Source organism: Melopsittacus undulatus, chromosome 10 (genome assembly GCF_012275295.1).
Source record: "Melopsittacus undulatus isolate bMelUnd1 chromosome 10, bMelUnd1.mat.Z, whole genome shotgun sequence".
NCBI lineage: Eukaryota > Metazoa > Chordata > Aves > Psittaciformes > Psittaculidae > Melopsittacus > Melopsittacus undulatus.
The window spans coordinates 27891075-27917955 of NC_047536.1; the positions used below are offsets into that span (position 1 = coordinate 27891075).

General features: G+C 40.8%; 1 protein-coding gene across 1 annotated transcript in view; it reads left to right on the top strand.

The window, feature by feature from the left end:
• ATP9A (ATPase phospholipid transporting 9A (putative)) overlaps positions 1–26881 on the top strand; it is a 62226-nt gene that overhangs the window by 28961 nt on the left and 6384 nt on the right. The window contains exons 11-26 of the mRNA XM_034066761.1: positions 150–310; positions 1103–1245; positions 1966–2078; positions 4525–4737; positions 9793–9954; positions 15348–15440; positions 16279–16362; positions 17188–17358; positions 19868–19966; positions 20243–20332; positions 20461–20605; positions 21251–21315; positions 22089–22244; positions 23546–23610; positions 24406–24514; positions 25781–25838. Of these exons, the coding sequence (XP_033922652.1) occupies positions 150–310; positions 1103–1245; positions 1966–2078; positions 4525–4737; positions 9793–9954; positions 15348–15440; positions 16279–16362; positions 17188–17358; positions 19868–19966; positions 20243–20332; positions 20461–20605; positions 21251–21315; positions 22089–22244; positions 23546–23610; positions 24406–24514; positions 25781–25838 (1927 nt within the window). The remainder of the gene's footprint in view (positions 1–149; positions 311–1102; positions 1246–1965; positions 2079–4524; positions 4738–9792; positions 9955–15347; positions 15441–16278; positions 16363–17187; positions 17359–19867; positions 19967–20242; positions 20333–20460; positions 20606–21250; positions 21316–22088; positions 22245–23545; positions 23611–24405; positions 24515–25780; positions 25839–26881) is intronic.

The window sequence follows — 26881 nt, forward strand, 5'->3', positions numbered from 1 at the left end:
TATTGTTTGTAAATTTAAATGTTTGTAGTGTCTTAAAAGAGATCTTGGCCAGTGGGGAATGGCTCTTTGGCAGTTGATTCCCTTTGTGAATACTGCATTGAGCTGCCATCCTCATTTGTGTCCTTGAAATGTCTCTCTCATTTCTTTAGATTGGTCTTTTTGATTTGGAAGTGAACTGTCTTACCAAGATCCTATTTGGGGCCCTTGTGGTTGTCTCACTCGTCATGGTGGCCCTTCAGCACTTTGCTGGCCGCTGGTATCTTCAGATCATAAGATTTCTCCTTCTATTCTCAAACATCATTCCCATTAGGTAAGGTGTTCTCTAATTCTACCCAGCAAAATACTTACTGCTCTGTGTCCTCCTCCATACTTCTGTTGTGAACAAGCATGTAAATGTCAGGGGGTGGGTACCCATCGATGATCAGGAACCCATCAAGGGGGGGATGTTTGAGAACTAAGCAAACCTAAAAATAGAAATCAAGTTCCTGTTCAAACATAAGAATTGCTTTGTTGTTTCTGCTGAATGTGTTCAGCATATTCACCTGTTCACTGACTAATTCAGTCTGTGGATCAGTCATTTCAGGCCCCGTCTTTCAGTGTTTGGGCTACCTGGTACTTTGATAAGAGCAGAGCAAAAAAAGTGGAAAAGTGCTATTTACACAGCACATAGCATAATAAGATACAATTGCCTTTTAGAGAAGATTAAAACTTTAGAGTTTAATTGTACTATATTAACAAGTAGACAGTTACTTTCACTGTAGGTCTGGGAATTCATTTCCAGTTCCATTTTTAACCTGCTGTCTGTGTATCAGTCATGGTGTCCATACTTGTATGTGTCCATCTTCCACTCAAATGATATCTGTTCTTCTCAATTCTATCAGCTATTTTTGAATTACAGTACCATTGCAGCAGTGCACAGTCCTCCTCCCCATTTGCCACCCAATCACTGACTTTGAATATAATTCTCCAGAGACACCCTCTTTGCTAGCTCAAATTCATCATGGAAGAAGTGTCCTTCAATTTTCCTGTGGCAGTTCCCAATGACTTTTTCCAAAATTTAACTGGCAATACATTTCCTTTTTCCCCTCTTCTTTCTGCATAGTTTACGTGTGAATCTGGACATGGGGAAGATTGTCTACAGCTGGGTGATCCGCAGAGATTCCAAAATCCCTGGGACTGTGGTTCGGTCCAGCACTATTCCTGAGCAGCTGGGGAGGATATCCTATTTGCTTACAGACAAAACAGGTATTTCATCTGAGGTTTATGGTATGTTGTTTGGATTTTGTTATGGGTTTGGCCAGCCAGAGAGTATAATGTAAGATTTCCTTGGACTAGAAGAAATATGCATTTCCTGTCACTTCAACAGTGTGATTTAATCAGTCTTTGAAAAAAAATTCATTTTTTTGCTGTTCTGAATGCATTGTAAGTAGGATAGGGCAGAAATATTATGCTACTTCAAAGATCACTTGAAGTTTGCTATTAAACCAGAAGCTCAGGGTATGAATAAAAGTAACTTTTTAGAGTTAGTTTTCAAAGCCAGATGAAGATAGTTTACATGTGTAGGCAGAAACATACCATCCATCTATCTGCTTCAAGACCTAAGTTGTAATGAAAAGCTCAGTCTGACATAAAATCATGGTCCATTGAAGCTGTTTCTAGTTGTCTTTGGTTCCAACAGAACCATAATTATGCCTGCAGCCTTTGCTGGCATTGACTTTGGGGTGAATCTCATTCTTATTTACTGGCACAGTGATGCTCACCGCTACTTGTAGGGAGAATCAGCCCTCAGGCTTGTTAATATTGTCTTTCTTCGTGGCCTCAGCCTTTGCTGACAATCTGGTGCAGTGACTGATTCAGCTTCTGGCTTATTTTCTCTTGAATTTAGGGTGCAGCAAAGATGAGAACGTATGCTGTGGAACAGGTGTGTTGGTTCTCACTCCATGCCTGGTGCTGTTTCTGTTGCAGGAACTCTTACACAGAACGAGATGGTCTTCAAGCGACTTCACCTGGGAACAGTAGCTTATGGCCTGGACTCCATGGATGAAGTGCAGAGCCACATATTCAGTATATACACACAGGTAGAATGAAATTGCGTTAATTATTTAATTGTTCACAAGTTTTCCAGGTCAGTGGTCTAATGGTGAGTTAATATAGCATGGATCTGCTTATTAGCTAATACTTCTTGGAAAAGTCTGAAGGACTCAGTGAGCAGTAACAGAGAACAGTAGACCAGTGTATCAGTATCACTTCTTTAGGCCCAATGGTTAAAAAAGAAAATGGTAGAAGTGGAATTCTTTCACTAATACACTAATGATCTTCTGTGGTACATAGCTGACATCTGATTTGAGAAGTGTCTGTGCTTAAAGAAGGCAGCAAAGTCAACAGGTAAGGCACAGAACAGGAAAATTCTGTTTTGGGAAGTCTCTCTTTAGCATTCCTCTTCCAGTATCACAGATGAGCCAGCATCTACAAAGCCTTTGTCTCTATTCTCAATTTGGTTTTTATGATAACCAGGTGATGCCATGTGACTTGTCTGTGTCTACAAACCGTATTCCTTAGCATGTTACAATGGACAATCAGAACTTCACATAGGTGCATGTACTTCCTTTGTAAAACAAGGGATGAGGTTTTACTTAAGAATATTACTACCTTAAGGAAAAAATATTCAGCTGTCAGTGACTGAAGTTCCAGCTGCCTCTCTGTGTGGTACTTACAAAACGCATAAGAATGGTCACTAATAATGTAATCATGGAAGCATTATTTCCCATGTTCTGTTAATAACCATTCTCTCAACTTCAAGAACAAAGAAACATTTATCTTGTGACTTGCCATTAGAGGGTTTTTTTTCTGTTGTAAAACGTGATTCCAGAGATGCAGTCTTTAGACATTAGTGATGAGTTACTATTCCCATGTCATATGTCAAGCATTTTCATTTCTTAAGAGTTGTGGAATAGCTTCCTTCCTATGGAAACTGCAGAAGTAGTTTTTGGAGTGTCTGTGCCTTGATGATGCGCACCCAATGCAGTGAACTGGGTTTTTCACATCACATTGATTTTTTTTTATTTGCTTTAGAGATTTTTAGACTCAAGTACACTTTCTATACCTCCCAAGAACTGAAACATGAAGCCAGCATTCTTGCCTGGAAAAAAGGGACCATGTAGTGTAAATGGGTTTCTTATTTTTGGCTTTTGTTCATGGTGGTAAAGACACAACAGGTTTTCTTGACCTCAGTGATCTGTTTGGTGGCATAGCTCTTTACTGGGCATGCTCTTGAGCTGCAATGTGCTTTTAACTAAGCATATGATAGTTGATAAAGTACCTGGTATTTTGAGTAATTATCTTCTTCACTGTCATGTGTCTCAGGTAACTTGTAACTCCTTGCTATTCATCTCTCCCTCCTCCTCTGTTTTCACAGCCGCCTTAGCATCTGGTTCTTCCCTTGGTGTTGAGATCCTTAAATGACTGAACTGTATTTAAACAACAACAAAAAACAGATTTCAGATCTATTTACTCTCATTTTTTACTCAATCTCCAGAGAAAATTTGATTACTTGTTAATTATTTGCCAAAGTATTCAATATTTGTCAAGAATGTTTGGGTGACTGACAAGTCCAGTATGTGACCAGTGCTTTATATCAATTTAAATGCACCTCAGCTGAAGGTTTGCTGTTGTTTGATTTGGTCGAAGCCTGTTGCAAAAGTGCTGATAAGCAGCAATATTAAATTTTCAGCTCTTACATGTTGTAATCACTAGAGCTGGAAAATAGCATGTGGAATTACACTGGTAAAGGTTATGTCTCATAAAATGTTTATAATTACCAAGTGAGATTTCCTATAATGAGAAGCATTTGCTGGCAGTGATTAATTTTGAACTGTAGTTCTTATTCTTTGCTCTTATTTTTACCATGTTGTGGCCTTTGACCTGGAAGTGAAACTTTTGTCCTTTTGACACTAAAGGTTAACAGAGCAGGAAACTAGATCACTGTGTGTCCCTTCTTCAACCAGGATAATTTAGTAATTGTGTAATTATCTGAAGACTCCCATTCTGATACTAAAAATAGTATTAAAAATTAAATGTATGTAATTAATTCTAGGTCCACACAAGTCATCTGTTTTCTGGTTTTGGCAATTATATTCTCTTGTACATGAAATGCAATTGACTCTGAATTTTCAGAGTCACCAGTCTTTTATGGAGCTAAATGTGGTTTCACTGAGTCTTCTGACTGGTCTCTTGCTAGTTGGTGTTTGGATCTGCAACAAAGGGTCATCTTCACAGGGTACAGTTCCAAAACCTTAGGTGCATCTTGTGGGGCACTTTACCAGTACTAATGGCTGCATTACACTGGGATGTGTTCTCAGCAATGGTCTGAGTTAAGGTGTATGAAGAGTGCATCTCATTGCTGGAGACATGAACCTGTGCAGATGATACATATATGATTTTCACTGAAGTGAAAACTTAATTTAAATTATCTTCTTTACTTTTCTTCCTGCAATAAGACTTTATTCCACTTTCCTTTTTTATAAGCAATCTCAGGACCCACCTGCCGTGAAGGGCCTTACCTTGGCCACCAAGGTGCGTAAAACCATGAGCAGCCGAGTACACGAGGCAGTGAAGGCAATTGCGCTGTGCCACAACGTGACACCAGTGTATGAGTCCAACGGGGTGACAGACCAGGCTGAAGCTGAGAGACACTATGAGGACTCCTGCAGGGTGTACCAGGCCTCCAGTCCTGATGAGGTCAGTATCCATTTGGCTGTATAAAAATATAAATATGACCTTGCTGGCCGCTGGGAAAAAAACTATTTGGTGAAAGTATTCCTGTCTAGTGAAGGGGATAATATTTTAATGCATTTATTGCACTGATAACTGATAGACCATGAGTGCCCTCTCAGCTGATACACTTAAGCCAAATCTGACTCTCTGCCTGAAGCTACAGAGCTACATAATGACTATGATCTGGCTTTTCTGCATCACAGTTTTGCTTGTGTTTCTGCACATTTTGTACAGGGTATATTCTGCAGTTCAGTGCTGCGAATGCAGTTCAATGCTTTGACAATGTTTGTTAAATTATAGATAATCTTGTCTTATTTGGGGGATAATGACTTGTGGAAGGGGGTTAGAGCACTCCCGCAAGTCAGCTTGTCCCCTGACCTTCAAGGTTCAGATTTCTGGACCAAATGAAGAGTTGTAAATCACACAGGGTAGCACTACTAATCCAGGATGTATCCCTTCCCATGGAGATGGACAGACCTAGAGCCCTGGTTAACTCTGTACAGTGAGTTAAGCGCATCAGTTTGTCTCAGGGCAAAGCTGGGCCCTGACAGTTCTCTGCTGGCACCCAGTCCAGCCAGGGCTATGCAGGAATGTACAGTAGGGATGAACTTTACAGCTCTCTGGAGACTCACTGGAGACTTACTGAACACTTGAGAGATCAAATTCACTACAGGATTTAGGGCTGAAGTATTCTTTGCCACCCTCTGCAAAGTTTGGAAAATCTAATTAGTGTGTTGTTTCCTTCTGTGGTGAAAACAGGAGGAATAAAATAGGGTTTCCTGTATCAGTTGTACTTCTTGGATACTTCTTTAGTGCAACCGAGGTAAAACAACTTTTTTTTTGTTAATTTGTACAATTACACTTGCTTTGTGCCATTTGAAAGACTGAAGTTTGAAACTTCCCATAGGAATCCTAGTGGCAGCATGAGATCTTATCATCCATTTGACTACATTTGGAGGGTTCTTCCGTCTATTGCCCCAGATAAAACAGGTTTGCCCCCTGTAATAACCTTTTCACCTTTGACATCAGAAAGGAAGCTGGCTTTCCTCATTCTTAGAGGTGAGAAATTGTTTGCATAGAAATAAATTTATTCATTAGAAGCCCAGCTGTGTGAGAGTTTAGAGATTGTCGCATGTATTACTGAAGGACTGGCACACAGAGTTAGCTTCCACATTTCATGTGCATTCAAAATACTTTGTGTGGTGTTTCTTCCAAAGCGGACAGTTCATTCATTTCACACAGTGTGTTCTTGTCTGTACTATACAAAGCTGCATCCTTACTTTATTATCTCCCACTTCTATTAGTGTGCCTATAGTGACAAGCGCTTACTCCTCCATGGCTTTGGAGCTGGTGAGCAGTGTGCATCTATGTCCTTTCCCATCACAAACTGGGACAGTATTTTGCTTACCTGCTTTTCTCCTCTAATGTGTTGCTGTCCCCTGTACAGCTTACAGAAAGCAACTGCCTTTGGATTGAAATGAGTTTTGAATGATTTCCAGATGGTATTTTTTTTGTGCTCTCCATTTAAGTGGGTTTTTTTGGCTTTTTTTTTTTTCCAAGGCATTTACTGGCTATTTTTTGCCCAGATTCTCTGTTTATTTACATGTATGCAGTGGCATATAGTGAAGTCGGTTATTTTTCTTCTCCTTTTTTGCTTTATACTGTTCTGTCTTTAAAATATTTATGCAGCAATTTGTCTCAGATACCCAAGAGATTATTGTTTGTTTGCTTTACTATAGCATGATAACTAACCCATGTTTATTGTTTAAATTCTTTTTTCCTTTCTTGTGGTGTCTTAAGTGGTGAATTACAGTGGGTTCAGAAATCAAGTATGTTTTGCTGCACTGAGGAAATCTTGTCTGTAGGTCTTAGATATACACAGAGCATGTCTAAACAGTATTTGTATGTCATACTAGATGGTACAAAATGCAGGATCAGCACCAATTGAGTCCTTTAGAAGAGAGCAATGCTGTTAAATAGCATTCCCTGTAGAGGAATGGCTTTGGACTCCTGTTAAAGCCAGCCTTTGAAATCCTATATCAATAAAATATTGCCATGGCAGGGAAGGTCAGTTTATGAAATTGAGTACAAAAACTTGTATTCTCTTTACTTTAACAGCAAGGGTAATTTCTACCAGTTGGCATAGGATTCATTTCCTGTAACAGAAAGCAGGATTTCCTAAATTTGTTTCCTGTGCACGCTGCCATTTAGAAGTCTTGAAGTATCTTTATTCAGATATCAGTTACAGCCTTGGGGCTCTGCAAGCCAGTTGTCAGTTGTAGCCATACAGTAACTAACAGGGGAAATGAAATAGATATAATCTGATCAGAGATAAGAGTGCCTGGGATTCCTGGGCAAACAGTCTTTAACCCTGACAACCCACTGCAGCTGCCAGGACATGAAAGGGTGCACCGATCAATTGGTTTCTGCTTGCTGTCTGTCTGCCTAGGCAACCCTAAATGGGATATTTGTAGAGCAACTCATGGCAAAGAAGGATCAATTTGTCTCTTTAGAATGAAATTTATTAGTCGATATCCACTTCAGTGGTGGCTTGGGTAATTCAATTGTCAGAAAGAGCAAAGTTTGGGGGATAGTGTGTAGCTGCTCTGCTTTGTAATGCTCAGATCTGTATCTGACTTGGCCTGGATGGAGCTGCAGAATCCTGGAGTGTGGTTAGGGACTTTATTCATTTCCCCTCATCAGTGAGCGTGGGCTCTCTTGAAGGTGTTTGAGGGGTTTCAAGCCTGCTTTTAAATCTCCTTGATTTAAGCTGTAAATGTATTTTTGCATTTTGAATGTTTCTTTTTGCCATGAATGAGAGCACCTCTGGTTATCTGTTTGCACAGCACAGAGCAAAACTCTTCTGTCTCACAACCAAGCTGAAGTGTGCTCCCTGTCTTGGGGTGCCCAGACCCTGCAGAAGAGCCATCAGCACTTCCCAGAGCCTGGGCCCATTGTGCTGCCTGTTGAATGGGGATGGTAATTTCAATGCTTTTTGTACATCTGATGGGAACACTTCAAAATTATATCACTTTCTCTCCCAGTAATTTATTCATTAAGCATTATAGAGGCTGGGAAGTGGCATCTTCAAAAGGGTCAGCCCCACTTTCCCTGTGGTGCTGAATGCAGTTCACCTGGAAGGCCATTAAGGGTTGGCAGGACCCATGCCTTCTCAGGAGCAGAATGGAAAAGGGGGTTATCTTTCATTATTCATCCCTTTTTGTTGATGTATCTTTCTGCGGTTTCAGGGCCATTGGGAGTGGCTGGTGTTTTTCAGTGCAGCACAGTTTGAAGCATGTCATGAGCATGACGTAGCACCTCTGATGTGCTGCTCATCCATTTGTTCCTCTGCACAAGGCTTTAATACTTCCTGACATAGGATTTAAATGAGACTCTGTCAGGGGAGGAGGTGCTTGTGAAAGAAAGTAGCAAAGGAGATGCTTTAAGGGGCTGAGCTGGGAGCAGAGACTGCTGTCTCCAATGATTTGCGGCTTACCACCATGGGCAAATCAACAGTGCTGCCTACACGGAGCATCACATAACTTCATGCTGTGAAAAATTCCTGGTAATTATTTATTAACCAGAGTATTAGAGACCCAAGCCCCATCTGCTCTGGGAGACTGTTAAGAGGATTATCTGACTGCACACCTTAATGCACCAAGGATGACTTGAAGAAACTTTTGGAAAAGATAAGCTTGAAAGAGCCTTTGATTTGTTGTAATCTTTGTGAATAAGCTTGCAAAAACTTGCTAATGTTAAATATTGATTCAAATTGATTTAAAGGTCTTAATTATAAATATTTCCATTTTTATCTGGATCTTATAAATCATTTCCCAAATAAAGTCTGTTTTCATCTAAGGCATTTGTGGTCACTTAAGGTATTAAAGGCAGAACCTGAAAGGCACAAGGGATAGTAAACCTTCAAGTCAGCAGCAACCATGTGCCCAGCACTCCCATGCCTTTGAAAATGTCACTGTAAAATACTTCCAGTATTTCATGTCTGTTTGGAGAAAGTATCCCTTGATCCTTTCTAGAGGCCAGTGATATATGGGCTCATGTCAGCTGCTGCTCCCATCTGTTACTGCCAAGACAGCTTCTAGAGTTAAACCCCCATATCTCAGCAGGCTGGATCTTAGATGGATGTGTCAGCTGAGGTGAGGATTCTGGTGGAATTGTCAGGGAAGCAAAATAAAGGCTTGGGTCATCTGTCATGACTAGTTGTAATCTAAGTGAAAGCTTATGATGGATTTATTGTTGTAGGTCCTTAAATTCTAGGAGCTGCAATCAAAATGTTACCCACATAAGTTCATTTCAATTAGTTCTGTTGTGTGCCTTGAGCACTCTGGGGTCTGTTTTGGGTTTTTTAATTTGGTGGGGTGTTTTTAATGTTTGTGAAGAAGTGATTCTCTACTAATAGGTGTCTGAGCCAGCCTTCAGCTGTCTTGCAGTGCAGAGGTTGAAAGCTGTTGATGAACTGTTACTACTAGAGTATATAACACAGAGCTCATTTTGTTTGCCTTTAATATGAATTGTTAATGTGCTCTGCATTAGTGTTTCTGCTTTGATACTGTAAATCCAGGGTGAATGCACTGTTTTGGATTCTTGATTTCATAAACAGCAAACTGGGAAATAGCATATTCAAGAAGTGTTTATAAAGAGATGTGCCTGATGTGTCCAAGCACCTCAGGTCTGGGCAAAGGATGCCGGTGCCTGCCATGGCTGAAGAGTTGTCCTTTGGGATGTGGTAGTCAAAGGCAGGGATCTGTCCACCTCCTGCTCACAGTCCATCAGCTGAATCAGGCAGGAGCTGGGCTGCCCAAACCCCAAAAACACTGGTAGTAAGCTTCTAACCTCAGGAAGAGCCTGCTAGAAAGAGCCATATAGAAGCACGTATGAACTGATCTGTTCTGTAGTGCCATTAATGACTAATGAGCTTCTCTGCAGCCCCCACCCACTACCAAGTCCCCTCTGGTGCTTCTCAGTAGAGGCTACCCCCTCACTGTGGCCTTCTCCTTTCAGGTGGCCCTGGTACAGTGGACCGAGAGTGTGGGCTTAACATTGGTGGGTAGAGACCAGTCCTCTGTGCAGCTGAGGACACCGGGTGGCCACATCCTGAACTTCACCATCCTGCAGATCTTCCCCTTCACTTATGAGAGCAAGCGCATGGGGATAATCGTTCGGGTAAGTGGCTTCGGGTAAGCTCTTATGTCTCTGAATCTCCTGCTGATGCAGTGGGGAACTCGTAAACTACTTGTTCTCACCTGTGCTGCTCTTACTGGCTGGGTTTTGCAGTTTTTTTTCTAGCTCAGGCTCTAGGTTAGTTCTCTGTTTTGAGCTAATGGCATCTCACTGCTGGGTGATACATCCTTTTCCTTGTCTGTATTTGGTAGTAAGTGCTGTAATGCCCTAGAATATTTTTAGTGTATTGATCTTGCATCAGCCTTCCAGTCCTTATAGCAGCCTTCCCATACCTAAAGGGGCCTACAAGAGAGCTGGAGAGGGACTTTTTACAAGGGCAGGTAGGGAGAGGACAAGGGGGAATGGCTTTGAAGCCTCAGTCTGTGACCCTGGGGTTGTCTTTTCATCTGTCCAAAAGCTTCTACCTGTCCTGTCCATGCCACAGTTGTGCTGACAGAGCTGGGGGGACTGTATGATGGTCTGGGGCTGTGAGGTGACCCAGGTCACAAGTGCTTTCCCATCTTGAGGGTCAGCCAGGAGCAGGAACTCAAGTTCACAGGTCCAGCTTACACTGCATCTCCAGAGCAGTTGTGGTGGTACATCAGGGGGTTATGGAGATGACAGCAAGTGGGAAGGAGGAAGGTGATCCTGACTGATGCCACAACAAATAACTCTCTTATAGTTAGTGTTTTTTCTGGAAATGCTCCCCAGATCTCTGCCAGGCACTGAAAGCCCTTTCACATCCCATGGAAGTACAGCATGGCTGCAGGAAGCACTTACAGCTGCAGGGAACATTTTCTGAGCTATATACCAGAGCCTGCAGCCATGCTGAGAACATAGTGTCATGAGCAGGCTTTGAAAATAGCTGACTAAAGGTAAAAGGGTGCATTTGTGTAAGTACCTTTATCAGCAGCTGCAGGGACTGCGCACACTAAATACATGCCCAGTTGAAATTGTATGTGTAACTTTATGGTTCTATATACAAATACAATAAAAGATTAGACTTTCAGAAAAAAAGTACTTTAAAAGAAAGAAGAAAGTCTGGGTGTTGAAACCATTGGAGATCAGTTCTCTGTTATCATCATTAGTTTTCAAGGTAGTGCTAGAGAGTCTGTGTTAGCAAGGTAAACAAGGCCAGCTATGGTAAGACACTTCCATTTGCCTGCGAAGCAAACAAGGTGAAGCAGTCTGAGTATTACTTTTGGAGGTAATTACAACATCCTTGTTATTTTCTACTGAGAGTGCAGATACATAAGTGGTACCAGGAATCTAAAACATGAATATGAAATCTGTAATCCAGGGCAAGATATAATTTGTTGTATCATTTCTTGGGAAGTGCAAGTTTGTTATATGTTTGTTAGAGTGGAAAGGATAGGTAAGATTGGTGGGTTTGTAACCATTCCCCCCCTCCCCCCCTTCATTTACTCTGTGGTAAAACTGGATGTTTGTTTTGGGGTGTCTGGAAATAGGGTGTAAAAATATCTTCTGCCTCTCATGTATTTTAAGTTGCAATAGGAGAAGCTGCCTTTGCTTTTATTTAGAAGCAGTCAGGATCAGCATTGCATGCATGGCTCTCATCGACAGCAGATTAATGTAGTCTGCTTTACTGGCTGATATTTGGTAGCTTCACAAATCTCAGCTTCCCTGGAGAGTACAGCCACTGTCAGAAATGAAGGGCATCTTGAAGGGATGACGTAAAATGGAGCAATGCAGTGGCTACGTTCAACAACAACAAATATTGGAGAACTTCAGTATTGCTGCTACCAAGATATCTGGTGATAAAGATGGAACTGTAATAAGTGCATACAGTTATTTCCACAAACACATGAAGGACAAGATGTTTTTAATGCGGCTTAAACATTGTTAAAGCTCACGTAAGTGGCAGTATTTGTGTTATCCTGTCTGAATATTTTTGGATGTGAATCTACCGTTGTTCAAGGAACTGATTTTGAGTTCTGGATCACACAACATGCTACAGTGTATGGGGCACAAATTTGTATTTCGAGTTGTTCCAGGCTTTGGAATATTAAAACATGCCCAAGGGCAGGAATGTTAGTTGATAGGCTGAGCTTGTACAAAGTAATCAGTGTGTTAAATCTATCAATCTAGAGTTCAACCAAATGCCATTGAAAGTACGTAGCCAGCAATGTTAGTGTTCTCACAAATGTCTCGTGCTACGTGGGGTAGCTGCAGCAAGTATAGTGCATATCCATCTAAATAGAGCAAGTGCCGTTCCTTCAGGGTATTTATTTTTATAGCGAAAATTATCTGGACACTTCAGGTAACCTTTTCAAGACCTGGAATAAGAACCTTAGCAATAAAAGATGGAGGATTAAACCATCTCCCTCCACACTGCTTATTGAAAGTGAAAACTTCAAATGAGATGCTGTTTTATCGAAATTGTAAGAAATGGGCTGACCATCGAAACTGGGGTGCGCTTCATTAAATCATGTTCATGTGCTCAGCAGAGAAGTGCCTGCTCTGAAATTTCCCATCTAAGTGGATGAGAGTATTTTTTCTCCTCCCCCACTTTGATTTGAAGCTTAAAATGAATAAGTTATCTATTATCTACATTCTCCACCATTAGGAAGATAAAGATTTCTATTTTGCATTTTTGTATTTAGACTATTAATGCTACCAAAACCAGCAAAACTCCCACTTGTGGTCAGAGGAAGCAACATCAGGCACAGATCTTGACTGTAAATACTGTTAATAGAAGCACTGGCTCCTCCCTGTTGTGCTTGTTAATTGAATACCTATTTTGCAGCCATTGAGTTGCTGTTAAGCCACTAAGATCAGGTTCCTGTGTACACTATGTGGAAGTAGGGTGTGAGTAGCACATGTTGGGTGCTTAGGTATTGCTTTGCTATGTGCCGGTGTGCTCTCAAAATACTATTTTAAGCAGGGTTTTCATTTCTATTAAAAAGAAAAAGGGGGAATAAAAGGTTTACAAACAGGTAGTTGTCAAGTTAAATTTTTCTTTGATTAAATATACATGTATGCATGTGTAGGCACGCCATTTGGTTTTGATCCACAGCTTGCAAGGTGTTTACCTTTTCAGTGTATCTTCTAAACCTGTTTAAAAAACAGTTTAAAACTTGGTTAAAAATTTGTATCTTTTAAAACTTATTTGAAAAACAGAAATAAAAGGAAGGAAAGTAGCTTGAAGTATCCAGAAGACAGCAGAGTGAGCAACCAGGAAGGAGAGGGAGGGAGAACTGCTGACTGAGACTGCACTCAGAACTGTAGTGAGTAGAATTCAAATGGCAGTATTTTCTGCTCAACCACACGGATATTGCTCGTTCTTGTAAACTGCATCTTTTTCAGCTGGCAGGAGCCAGTGGGATCATCCTGCCAGGCTTCCTGTACAGTCTGGATATGGAGTTTCAGTGAGTGATTCATGTGCCCACCCCTACAGTGCTGTTACTGAACCTTTGGCAGAGACACCCACCTCGCTGCTGGTCCTGTCCGCTCTGGCTCCTATAAAAAGATCTCCTTCAACATATAACTTTTAGTAAATAAAGTTGTAGTTAATGCTGGAAACAAGCAGCAGATGTTGCCTTGTTTGGGATATTTTTGTAATATCTCCTTGTTTGCTAGTTATCAACTGTCGTTTCTGTAGCTGATTATTTTAGTTCTGAGAAGTCTTGTTTCTACCAAAGCAGCCACTCTTCACCGTCCTGTTTACTGACTTATCTTCTTGAAAGAAGGCCTGTTTTTTTGACCACAATATTTTCCATTCTTCTTTTTCTTTGCATTTTTTTCCCCTTACCCATGTGGAATGATCTTTGTTGTAAAGCAAAGATAGTGCTATTGTCATATCTGGAATTGAAAGAAGCCTTTGAACCGTGGCCCAAGTCAGATCACGGTGGAAAAAGATGCCTCTCCAAAACAATATAACTGGCAAATCTCTGTGTAGATTTATAGTGTGATCTTACCATAATATGAGAACGCACTAACCTCCTATTGAACTCGGTGAGAGGAAATGACTAATGCAAGGAGATAGCTGATACAGTATTTATATTGGACAAAAAATCTAAACTATCTTAAGCCAGTTCTGCAGCACGGGAAGTGGAGTCTTTATTCAGTTTCCTACAGAGATGTTGTTAGACACTTTTTAATCAAATAATTTAATAGATAAACCTTTACCTTTAGCTACTGCCAAAAGTGTTGTTTTATTTAAGCGGATTCTGGTTGTTTTGGGAGGCTGACACGCACTTTGCTTTGGGGATGTGGGGGTATCAGTATATGAAGGTTTCATGTTGGATGTTTCAGGACACTGAAAACTGTACTTAAGCTGAATTATAAGAATCTTCCTTGTGAATATCTCTATGAGCTTGGCAAACATATTCAGTAAAGTAGCTTCTTTATCTTTGGCTACTCCTAATTTCCCTAGAAAAGACACTTGCTTCTCATCTTTGCTTTTTTATCCACATTAGCTGCTGCTTTTCTTTTAAGCTATGGTTATAAACTGTTTTGCTGTTGCCACAGGGTGTTAGACTTTTACCTACCAACTCAAACTCTTAGTGTATGCGAACCTTCACCTCTATTTTCTGTAATAGTGGAAGAGATTGCCATTTATATTAATAGTGTAAGAAAGAAAGTGTCCACTGTGCTTTTCCTTACTAACTTTTTTTCCTCAAGTATTTTCCCCCTTCATTTGCAGCTGTGTATTTCCAGACCTTCCTGGGCTCTTTGTTTTTCTGTGTTAAGTTTATTTTCTTCTTATCCCTGGTGGCTATCTTGGTTTACAGAGCAGTTTGTCCCTTACTCATTGTTTTGTCTCCTTTGAGGAAATTGCCAGGGTTTCCATTAGCTTGTCATACTAATAGCTGTGACCTCCTTAGATAGCTGCCTGGTTAGAAGGGATTTTTTAATTTGTGGTAATGTAAATATGCTTTGCTTGCAGCCTACAAATTACTTGTATTGGGTAAGGCAGGCAGCAGTCTAACCTTTCTGTGGCAAGTGTAAACTTTAATTATGTTTATTCTGTATAATGTAACAGAGGGGGTAAATTAGAGTGGGCTTTACTCTGTTAGGCTTCATGCATCTGTTTTATTGCTTCAGGTAAGTATGAAATAGATTTCCAAGGTGAGGACCAGAGGTTATTCCAAAGGCACACACAATCAGGATTGAGAAGTGACTGCGTGGAAATGCCATGTTGCAGATTAAAAAGCTCATCATCCTTGTCCAAACCATTAATTTCTACTCTGAATTAACCACATTGCAGTTGAATAGGCATCTGCTTTTGGCCCCCAAACAGATGGACCTTCAGCCTGAATTAGTGCAGGCATTTTTGTGACTGGTGTGCAGAAAACTCATCACTTAGCTTGCTGAGGCCACTCCAAGTATGCTAATAGTGGCCCAACTTAGACTCCTCTGTTTCTTATCTGCAGGATGAATCAACAGGAGAGATCACCTTCTATATGAAGGGGGCTGATGTAGTGATGGCTGGGATCGTGCAATACAACGACTGGCTGGAGGAGGAGGTATGGGGCTGTCTCCCCTATGTATGCAGGGTTTCTCATGCAAGTGCTTTTCTCCTTCCAGGGCAATGCATGACAAAGTTTGTCAGCGTGGCAGGGTGTTCATAACTGCTAAAACATCTGTGAGTCAGAAGGTCACTGATGTCTTCGCAGTTCATTGAATTAGACTTCAGCCAAATATATAAGTAGGAACAAAAAAGTCAGGTGATGAGTTCAACATACTTAGTGCAGAAAGTCCTGTAAGTAAAATTGATTTTGCTCAGAATGGATTGCCACTCAAGGTCACCACATTTGTCCTGGGCTTGATCCTGTGTTTGTATTTATTGTAGACTGAAAGGTCTAGTTTCAAAACTACATTGGGCAGCTTTATACTGGGATATCTCTGTTAGGTTAGTAGTAATGCTGATGTTCACAGCAGTACCTTCTATTACTGATTCTCCTCACCTCCAAACCATGGTGTTCAAAGAAATAGTATTACCTTGGTCTTATTTTAAAGAGTTGATGGCCAAAGATGTGAAGTCTACAAATCAAAGGCTTGTGTCCATTTACTTACACATAGAGGAAATAAAATCAGTGGGGTTGGTTTTGTCACACTGGCACAGCAGAGAGAACATTTTTTGTTTCTGATCACTGGTATAGATTGCAAACTATTGCAGGTCTCCTTTTTTCCTCTTAGGTTTATCATGCACTTTATCAGATGCTACAGACTCACTAGGGTTGCTCAAATAGGATGGTTATTTTCTTAACTTGCTATCTTACACTGCCATCTCTGCAGTGCTGTGCATAAATCATCTTACTTGTGATGGATTTTACGATCTACAATGTGATATTTCTTTTCCAGTGTGGTAACATGGCTCGGGAAGGCCTGAGGGTTCTTGTCGTAGCCAAGAAGTCTCTGACAGAAGAGCAGTATCAGGACTTTGAAGTAAGTTTTTGTTTGTTTACTTTTCTTTGGTTTTAAACAAACAATCACTGAAGTGATTCTGACAGACCTCTGCTGATAATGCTGCCTCTCATCTCCCTCCTCCTGCTAGCATTGTCATCCTTCAATGTCAAAGTTGCTTTTTAAGTGATACGTATGAAATTGGATCCCAGCCAGGACCCTCTAAAACAGTTCCTGAATCCTGCTTTATAATCTTTTGCAGTAATAAATTCTGCAAATCTTCATCATTTGTTAGACAAGTAGTGTTTGTGTGGGGAAACATGTTAGCTTTCAGTTTTCGTTGCTGCATTCTGACATCCATGGAAACTACAAACAGCCACAATACAACCCAGCCGAGCTTCATGGAAACACAGGCTTCACATGTGAGGTTTATTAGATGGGTCTCTATACACAGCACTATGTTGCTTATCCCAGACAGGCAAAATGTGAAGCAGAACTATTAAGTTAAATGCAGAGAGGAGATAGTGGAAATGCTTAGGATTCTCCGTTGCCATTGTTTGTGGATGTTTTAGTTGTGAAAACCATGGTTAGACCTGTGGTACAAGGGAGTGGTTTCCAGTGTTTCTGCAGCTGTTGTGCATTGGTGTGCACATAGGTGTGATGTGCACTGTGCTGCCCAGCTGTAACAGGACAGGGACAAAATGACAGAAACTTCCTGAATAATTTCCACCTTATTCTGTAACACACACCTTGTGTTCACCAGCCATTACAGGTGGCATCCCCGAATGAGAGCTAACAGCAGGAGGTTAAATGGTTAACCTGCAGGCAGTCTGTGTGAGTGAGTGGTTGTGTCTGCTCTGTCCTCAGGCACGCTACGTCCAGGCGAAGCTAAGTGTGCATGACCGCTCCTTGAAGGTAGCCACAGTCATTGAGAGCCTGGAAATGGAGATGGAGCTGCTGTGTCTCACCGGAGTGGAGGATCAGCTCCAGACGGATGTCAGACCCACTCTGGAGACACTGAGGAATGCTGGCATTAAGGTCTGTCCAACATAGTGTTATTCCTAGCTGGAACACTTAGACCCTCTGGAGTATGTGACACTGTCCTGCAGCCAGTGAGTCATGGCAATGTGGAGGCCCTGTCGAGCTGCATGCTCACCAGGTGTCATTTCTAAGTGGGAACAGTAGGGCTGGCCAATGCGTTTTAAACATCACTTTGGGAACAGAACATGCTGGAAACAGTAAATGTTAACTGAACACATGCAAGCATGTAATCTTTTGTGCTTTTCTTCTGATGTTTAAACCCTGCTGGTAACTAAGGACCACAACAGCCACTTGCTCACTCTCCCCTTTTCCCCTTCCTGGACAGGATGGGGAGGAGAATCAAAGGTATGTAAAACCCACAGGTTGAGATGAGAACAGTTTAATAATTGAAATAAAGTAAAATATAGTGATAATAGAAATAATAACAATAATAATATTGCTTACAATAATAGGGAACAACAAAAAAAAAGAGAAATGAAAACTGAGAAAACACAAGCGATGTACTCACCACCCATTGACTGATGCCCAGCCAGTCCCTGAGCAATGATCAGCCCCTCCTGCCTAACTCCCCCCACTTTATATACTGTTCATAATGTTCTATGGTATGGAATATGCCTTTGGTTAGTTCAGGTCCTGGCTGTGCTCCTCGCTGGCAGAGCATGGGAAATTGTAAAGTCCTTGATCAGGGCAAGTGCTACTTAGCAACAACTAAAACATTGGTGTGTTATCAGCATTATTCTCAGACTAAAGCCAAAACACAGCACTGCACCAGCTACTAGGAAGAAAACTAACTCTGTTCCAGCTGAAAACAGGATATCTTCCCATAATATGCTTTGGCTCCATCTGCAGAGAAGCTGAGTGTGTAGGCAGAGACTTTTGGGCAATTGTTTGTTTCAGATGTTGTATGAAACGAGCCTGGTTTGGGTGTGTTGGGTCCCTGGTGCACCAACTCCTGTGCGGGGGTTGAAGCTGTGAATATATAGCTTTTCAGTAACCACTAGAGGGGGTGTGAGCCAAGAGAATCGGGGACTGAACTGGCTTTAGTTTTCTGGGCTTGGGTATGTAAGATTCAGGCAGCTATGGACTGAGCTGTGCTCAGCGGTCGGGGAACCGGTGGTGCTGCTTAGTTCCCATCTAGGAAAACCTGCCAGTCAGAGGCCGAACTTGCAAAAAGGAATTAAAAAAAATATATAAATTGAGTAAATACTCAGATTTTGGGGAAAAAAGTGGGTAAAAGGTTCTGGTTCTGGTTTCTCTGCTGTAAGCAGCAATGGGAGCAAAAATCTTGAGCCATGCTGTGAATCCAAAGCAGGGCTGTATGTTTGGGATTTAGATAGGAAGTGGAATTCAAGGCTTGGGACAAGCTTCCAGAAGTGTTTTCTGTTTGGAACCATCCCTGTGAACAGCAAGGACTTGAGCAGAAAAGTGAGATGAGTGGAATCAGACAGCTCCTTAGCAGCACTGTGGCTTTTTCCCCCTGCAGCATAGCCTTGGCCAGTTATTCTAAAGCTGTTTTCACTTTCTCTCCACCTTGGCTGGAGTCAGTGTCAGGGTGTGGACTGTGTCATCACACAGCCAAGCCGGTACTTCAGAGCACTCCTTGCAATGGTATGTTCATTAGGGTATTGCATGCAAGAACTAAATCGAGAGGGAAGGCAGTCTTGTTATTCATTACAGGGACCATCTTGTTAAGATCAAATCTCTTTCCAACCTCAGATTATTAAACAAATAAGCGAGTCTTTGTGTGGTTTGGTTTGTTTGGTTTGTTTTTCTCTTTGTGTTAGGTATAAGTATATATATATTTTTAAAGTTTAATGAAATACTCTTGGGTGGTGCCTTGAAAGAATAATACATCAGTGGAAAAACAAAAATCCAACCCCAAAACTCTGGTATATTTACACTGTTGAGAGAATTTCCTGTCAGATTATAACCGGGTATTGCTGCTGGGTATAGCTGCTGACATTGCTTTCTAACACCCCCCCCTCACCAGCACAAAATAAAAGGAGCAGTGTATATTTAACAAAAAAAAAATAGAAAGGCAACAACCAACTGAGTCTGTTCCAGACGCACACATCAGCAGTGAGCTAACCCCAGTTGCATCATCCATATTTCAGGCAGGGCCACGAGGGATCTTTCTGCAGCAGGGCCCGTTTGTTTCAGCGTATGAGAAATAGCTGGGGTGGGACACATTAGCACACACATACACATTCTTTAGCTTGAGTTTTGTGGGTTTATCAGCAGAATCTTGAAATATTGCAGGTGGGAAAAAACGTTGCACATAGTTTGTGATTTCTTCTGCATTTCAGCCTCTTTAAAAGCTTTGCTTTCTTTCATCTGTGAGATTTTTCTTGTATGTTTAAAATAGGGCTTTCTGTTTAGTGGAATAGTTTGTACATGTATTCTAACAATCTTGTTGTATGCCTGAACTGGCAGGTGGTACTTCTAGGTGTTCTGCAGATGCGGTTTTTAAGTTTTGTATTTAAGACATTAAATATTTGCATTTTAGGTGTGGATGCTGACAGGGGATAAGTTGGAGACAGCCACGTGTACGGCCAAGAATGCACATTTGGTGACACGGACACAGGACATCCATATATTCAGGCTTGTGAGTAACACCCACATACCCCTCAGGACTTATTTGTGACCCCAAATTCTGGGACAGGAGGGGTGCTGAGATCACAACTGTTTTCTAGCAGTAGACTCAGAACGTTATCCTTTTGACACAGCTTTCTGTTCCCTGAGTTTTTGTTTATCTGACTGTGTGCTCTGAATAATTCCGTGTGTTGCCTGTCCATATTGCTTTGGCTCCCTCTGAGACTTGTTTGTTTGGGTTTCACCCCAATGAAGCAAACCCTTCCTCAGTTGCCATCTTTTTCCCCAGGTGACTAACCGTGGAGAAGCCCATCTCGAGCTGAATGCCTTCCGCCGGAAGCACGACTGTGCTCTTGTTATTTCTGGTGACTCGTTGGAGGTAGGCTCCAAACACCTCAGGCTGCTCAGGAATGGCCCCAGATCACTGTGGCTGAATTTGGGTTATGTTATTTTAAAGAAACTTTCCTAGTACAAACATCGGTGACGCTTCTGATCTCTGTAAATTAGGTGTGTCTGAAATACTATGAGTATGAGTTCATGGAGCTGGCTTGCCAGTGCCCTGCCGTTGTGTGCTGCAGATGTGCTCCAACACAGAAGGCCCAGATTGTGCGATTGCTCCAGGAAAGGACTGGAAAGCTCACCTGTGCAGTAGGTAAGGGAGGAGAAACCCTGCAGGGTGGTGGCTTTACTACTACTACATTTGAGTGAACAGTCCCATGTTATCTCACGATACCCTGAAGTGCTGAGTTAGGAAGCAGTTTTTTGTGAGATGGTGAAGAAGATGAAGTTTTGCATATGGGAATTTCAGTGAGAAAACACTCATAAATATTTAGGGTGATATCTTTGCAAAACAGAGCTTAAACTTGATCAGGTAAAGTGTTGTTAAGTTGTGAGCTTTATTTCAGCACTGTAGGTACTTAAAATAAGTGCTTACTTGTAGGTGCACTTACACCACAGATAAAGTGATCAGACCTCTGTATCTATTAAAAACTAAACATCCTAAAAATGAATGCAAGTGCTTGGTGATAGGCAACCAGAAGTCTGATTTTCACCCAATAAGGGGTGGAGGCTGTCATCCAGCTGCCCTTGTACTGCTAAGGCATCCAGCAAAGATAAGAAATGTCAAATTCAAAATTCATTATTTCTATTTACAATCTTGCTTTTGTTCTTTAAAATCCTGCTTATGTTGATAGGGTTAAATGTTTCTTCTATTATGACAGTCTGGTGCAGATGTCTTCAGTGGATTTGCAAGTTGCCCTTGTTGCTTAACTACTGATGTCGTTTGTCTGACCTGCAGGAGATGGAGGAAATGATGTTAGCATGATTCAAGAGGCTGACTGTGGTGTTGGAGTTGAAGGAAAGGTGAGATTACCTCGTGTTTAAAAAGACTTCCAATGGCAATTCAGGAGCTAGTTCACCAGTAACAAATGAATCCTTGTAAATTTGTGCAAGAATATGAGAAGTTTCCATGAGAATAATCATCAGATCCATAGCCTTATGAAAAATAACTTGGCTGCAAAGGAAGCTACTGCTTGACAGAGTTCAAGTTTGTTATTTGCTTCTTGTCCAAATTCAGGGAATCTGCCCATCATAATTAGTTTTGGAGCTTTTAATCACACGTAGGTGTTCCAGGTGCTAGAGTTACATTTACCCTGACACCATCTACTCCACATTCACAATTAAAAGCTGTTATATTTGTTTAGAAAGCAAACTCTAGGTTAGAGCTTTGGCTCCTGCATGTAGAGCTGCTTGGAGTGACGAGACTGGAGTTGGAGGCAGTGGAAGGACTCTGATTGGAGTGAGCCAAAACATTCAAATTGATTGAACTTTTGAGACTGAAAATTTGCATTCAATACTGAATTTATATGAGTGTCACGTTAGCATGCACATTGTGAATCATAATCCAGAAGATTGCTTAGAATTGGAGCCCAAGGTTCAAATGGGAATTCTCCTCATTTTTGCTCTCTGCTTATAAGCCATGGTTGAAAGCAGAAGTGCTGAGGTAATACTCTCCTCCACCTAATGTATTGCAAATTTTCTTGGAAATTGTGTCAGCAATAACTAAATAATATGGTATTTCTTTGTTTCCAATAATGAAATTATCTCCCTCTGCTTTTACTTGCTGTTGTACACAGGAAGGAAAACAGGCATCACTTGCAGCTGATTTCTCTATCACTCAGTTTAAACATCTGGGTCGTTTGTTAATGGTGCATGGAAGGAACAGTTACAAACGGTCTGCAGCTCTCAGTCAGTTTGTCATCCACAGGAGCCTGTGCATCAGTACAATGCAGGTAAATGGACTGTCATGAGGGTTTTTCCAATGGAGAGGTGAAAAAGCCAAATCGAAAGTAAAGGTTCTGTGTTTCATTCTGGATGCAACTATTTATTTTCCTGCAAATTTTCATGGTTTGGAACTTAAGGTTGTTACTTTTATTGAAAACACACAAGAAAGTTAATGGTATTGGGAAAACAGTATTCTACGTTAGAAAACACTGCTTTCATGCAGCATGTCATCGCTGTTGTTTAGTAATGCTGGGAAATACTGAAAATCTGAAGCAGGGCAATACTCTCAAGGCCTCTACTGAGTAAGTGCACTTATTTTCAGGTGTGTTTTAACTTCAGTTGCACTATTTGAAGCCCTTATTTAAGCATCTGAGGAGGATCTGGCCCAGACCCTGATGAGGTTACCAACAGCTCAATCTCATGCACTGTGAAGTGTTCATCGGAGCTGTGCTCCAAAGGCTGCTGAAACCTATATTAACGTTCCCAAGTACTCAGCAGCTCACTGCAGCAGTGTGGAGGCATTCTCTTGCTCTCCATTTCAAAGGGAACGTTAGAAACAGATTTGTTATTAACAAAATTTACAAATGGACAATTGTCAGTTGGCAGGGAGAATTGAAAGACACTTTAAGAGTTTATGAGCCAGATTTCACTCTTAGCTGTGTGACTTGAGTGAGAGTTACGGTGAAGGACAGAGATTACTCTTCAGGAGTTGCATTTTCATGCCAGAAAGTACTGATACATTTCTGAAAAATACTACATGCTTTTTGAGTAAAATGCTTCATATTTTTGAGAAGGCTGCTTCTGCCCACTCACCTCTTTGGAATAAACATGTTGGAGAGGGATGCATAGAGACAGAAGGTTCAGGTTCAAGGGGCAGTTTAGTTTACTCTGTAGCTGAAAGCAAGAACAGAAAACAAACCCATAACTTCTGACAAAAAAGAAGTCACCTTGAACTCTTTGGAGTTTCTATTGGTGAGCGTTCACTCTTTTTATGTTGTGAAGGCATTATCCAAGCATAAATAAGTACACACCTGTTCTTTACAACATCTGGATCAAACCAGTGGCCATGTGAAGGAAACTCTTTGTTACATTACAAAAATGTTTTCGAGTCCAGCTCTCCAGTGTTTCCTATTAAACATCACTTTCATGCAAGATTTGTGTAGGAATAAAAAGGGTTGATACTACATTCTTCTGTCTTCATTTCAGGAATTTGAAGAGCCTCTGTATGTTCAAGTTTGAGCAGAGTATATTTTTAAGCTGTTACTGCAATATCTTAACATCCGAAAACCTTATTTCTTTTATTTTCTAGGCTGTTTTCTCATCAGTATTTTACTTTGCTTCAGTTCCTCTCTATCAAGGCTTTCTCATCATTGGGTAAGAGCTCACTTTTTACTACTAGTGTGTAAAACTTGTGCACAATTAATAGATTTGGGCTAATTAATACACAGAGCATGCACATCTCCACTCTGCATGTTTCACAGCATTGCATTAGAGGATGTACATGATCCTTGCCCCCCTTCTGCTCCTCTGCACTGAGCAAAGTCACTGAGCCAGTTACAGAAGGCTTTTGGCAAAGACAGTTTGTCACATTCAGAACATGAGAAGCGAGCCCTACTCCCTGAGCTGTTGCCTTGATCCTACTAAAAAGCAGAGGGACAGTCATTGTGCTTTGGTGCCTGCACAGCAGTGAGAGCCAGTGCCCAAATCCTCACAGTGTCAGAAGCAGGGAACAGCCCAAACTTTTCAACAGGAGGAATGAGTTCCTGTCTAAGATATACCAGGATTACACTTGTAATCCTATGACTTTACATTTTTGAGTACATAATTAAAAAAACAAACAGCAAATTCATCTCCATTTCCCCTGATGTAAACAGTATCCAGCCTGAAGTATAGAGCAAACTCTGGGGTTTGGACAGGCCTGTTCTTGGCTCCATTAACACCAATTGCAATGTTTGAACCAGTCATCTGTGTATGAGGGTTTCTAATCAAAAGCCATTCAAAAAGTAAATCCTGCAGGTCTTTCCTACATGCAAAACTCCATTTGCAAGTTGTTATAACGTGTATGTCATTTAGCACTTCAAGAATATCGTATTTCCTTTCTGAAGATTTGCATTTCTGTTTGCTCATCTGCGCCTTAGATAATTTACTGGTCTTCTACCTTCTTGCCAGGTACTCCACAATTTACACAATGTTTCCAGTGTTTTCTCTAGTCCTGGACAAGGATGTTAAATCTGAAGTTGCAATGTTGTACCCAGAGCTCTACAAAGATCTTCTTAAGGTGTGGGAGACTTCTGTTTGTCTGTTTTAGTTTAAGGCAAGATCTTAATCTTGATTTGAAACTCTTTAGATGTGTAAAGTCAAATGTATTAAATATAGATAAGGAACCTTATGTGTTTTCAAGCAAACTTGTTTTAAAGGCAAATTTGAATCAAGAGATATAACCAGATTTCCTGGCAGTTTGTTATTGAATGCTACATGAAATGCAATTTATTAAAAACGGCTGGGGAAACAGAATTTCCATTCTGTGGGAAATTCTAAGGATTTAATATTACTGATTTGTTCCAAAATAAAGGGGAAAGAGAAATTGTTGGGGATTTGGCACTATCCTGAAGCCAGAGAAGGGGGTGGGGAGGAGGGATATGCTCACTTGATGGAGGGGAGGAGGTTATCACATAGTTTTTTGAATAGAAATTTGTCTTGTGGATCATCTAAAGGGACCTAAAAGTTTGGTTGCTGTGCCATTTTTGTAGCTTTAGCATGAAAGTTGGGTCCTTCTCATTAAGGAAAGAAAACTTAATTTGATATTTACCATGGAAATATCAGGAAGGTAAATCTTGGCTTAGGTTCCTTTTGTTTTCTTTAAGTTCTGGGGTTTTTTTTCTCTCCTGGAAAACTGTGAATAACTGGGGTATGCAGACTGGCAACATCCTTCTTAACAGAAGGGTGGACTGAGTCTTCAACAGATCCTTTCCCTCAAGGATTTTTGTTAAACAGATACTCTCAAAAGCAAAGCCTGTTTTTCCAACAGCCTGAATAAGTCTCCATCTGGTTTCACTTGTATGTTGTCTCTTATGTCATAAACCACTAATTCTCCAACCATCCTTAGGCCTGGTCTAAACATAGGGGGGTTTTGTGCTGGTATAGCTGTGTTGGCTGGAGATGCTTTTTTTTTAAGGAAAAAACCTATCTGCCTTCAAGATGATGGTGATTTGTGTGTGTGTGTCTAGAAATATAATATTAATATATTCATATATATGTGTATACACACATCCTATATTTCATAGTACAATGACTAAACTCACAAGACTCTTGGCATTGAATTAATCATGTGTGCAGTAAGGACGAGATTGTACTGTACTGTGCAAGCAGTGAGCTTCCACAGTCCCAGGTCTCCTTCATCCATCATGAAAAATGAGAGTAAAGACACAGTACCTCAGGGCTGGTTGGTTCTCTTTTGTCAATTGCTGAGTTAATCTGTCAGTGAATGTTCATAGAAGAAAACCCCAATGGAGCTTTGTCTTTTTTTTTCTTCTTTCTCCCCCAGGGGCGACCATTATCGTACAAAACTTTTTTAATATGGGTCTTAATAAGCATCTATCAAGGTAAGAAATTAACTTCTGCTTGTGCCTTCGGATGTTTTAATGAGTACAGAATATCTGATTTCTTTATATTGCAGGAAGTGATGTAAGGCATGAAGTGTGTTTAGCAATTCATCCTTGAGTTAATGAATATATGTTTTTGTCTCAGAAAATTGTGGTAGCTTTACCAAAGGAAGGAATTATCTAAAACTAAATATTGGCAGCAACTGATCTACCCTATCATAGGCAACGATGTAGAAGTTCAGAGCATTGTGCCTCTTCATTAGGACCATCTTTTTTAATTCTGTGCACATTCCCTTTGGTGCTTTAATTGCTCCATCAGTAGAGTACAGCCTGTGACTTTTGTTTTCTTTTGGAAAAGGCTTGCAAACCTGTAGATGATACAGGTTAAGTCAGCATGCAAAGTACAGAATGTATAGCTTTGTGTATTTTTATCTAAACCCTGTGTAATAGAAGTAGCAATAGCTCTAGCAGGTCTTTTGTCTTTTTTTTTAATCAGGTAACGTCGAAGTCAAATACTTCCTATAAGTATTAATCAGGGAATTATGGAAAGCATGTAAATAACATGGAGCTATAAAACTGAAATGGCAATATGATTCTGTAACAATATTTCATGTTTTCCAAAACTTCTTTATGAAAAAGAGTCAGAATAAGTGTGCCAAAATAAGCAGATAATTCTTACTGATTTAATGGATACAACCATGCTCAGTAGGGAGTGAATCCAAGAATATGAAACCTCTGTTAGTATTATTTTCTGAAACCTAATGTGGTAGAACCCTAGAACAGGGATAATGGTCTTCTGGTGCTGTATAAATATGATGGCAAAGCCAAGGCATTTATAGAAAACTCACAAGCGGTGGAAAGCTAAAGCCAGAGGGTGATGCATTGAGGGAAAGATTTCTTCTAGACCTGAGACCACTATCTGGTTACAATATTTGGTTAAAGTGACTTCATATCTGATGTGCTAAATAACTAGAAAACAGCAGGCCAAACAATTGGGCTAGTTGCTAGCAGAGATGAGCCTGACCAAAAACTTGAGCAGTCCT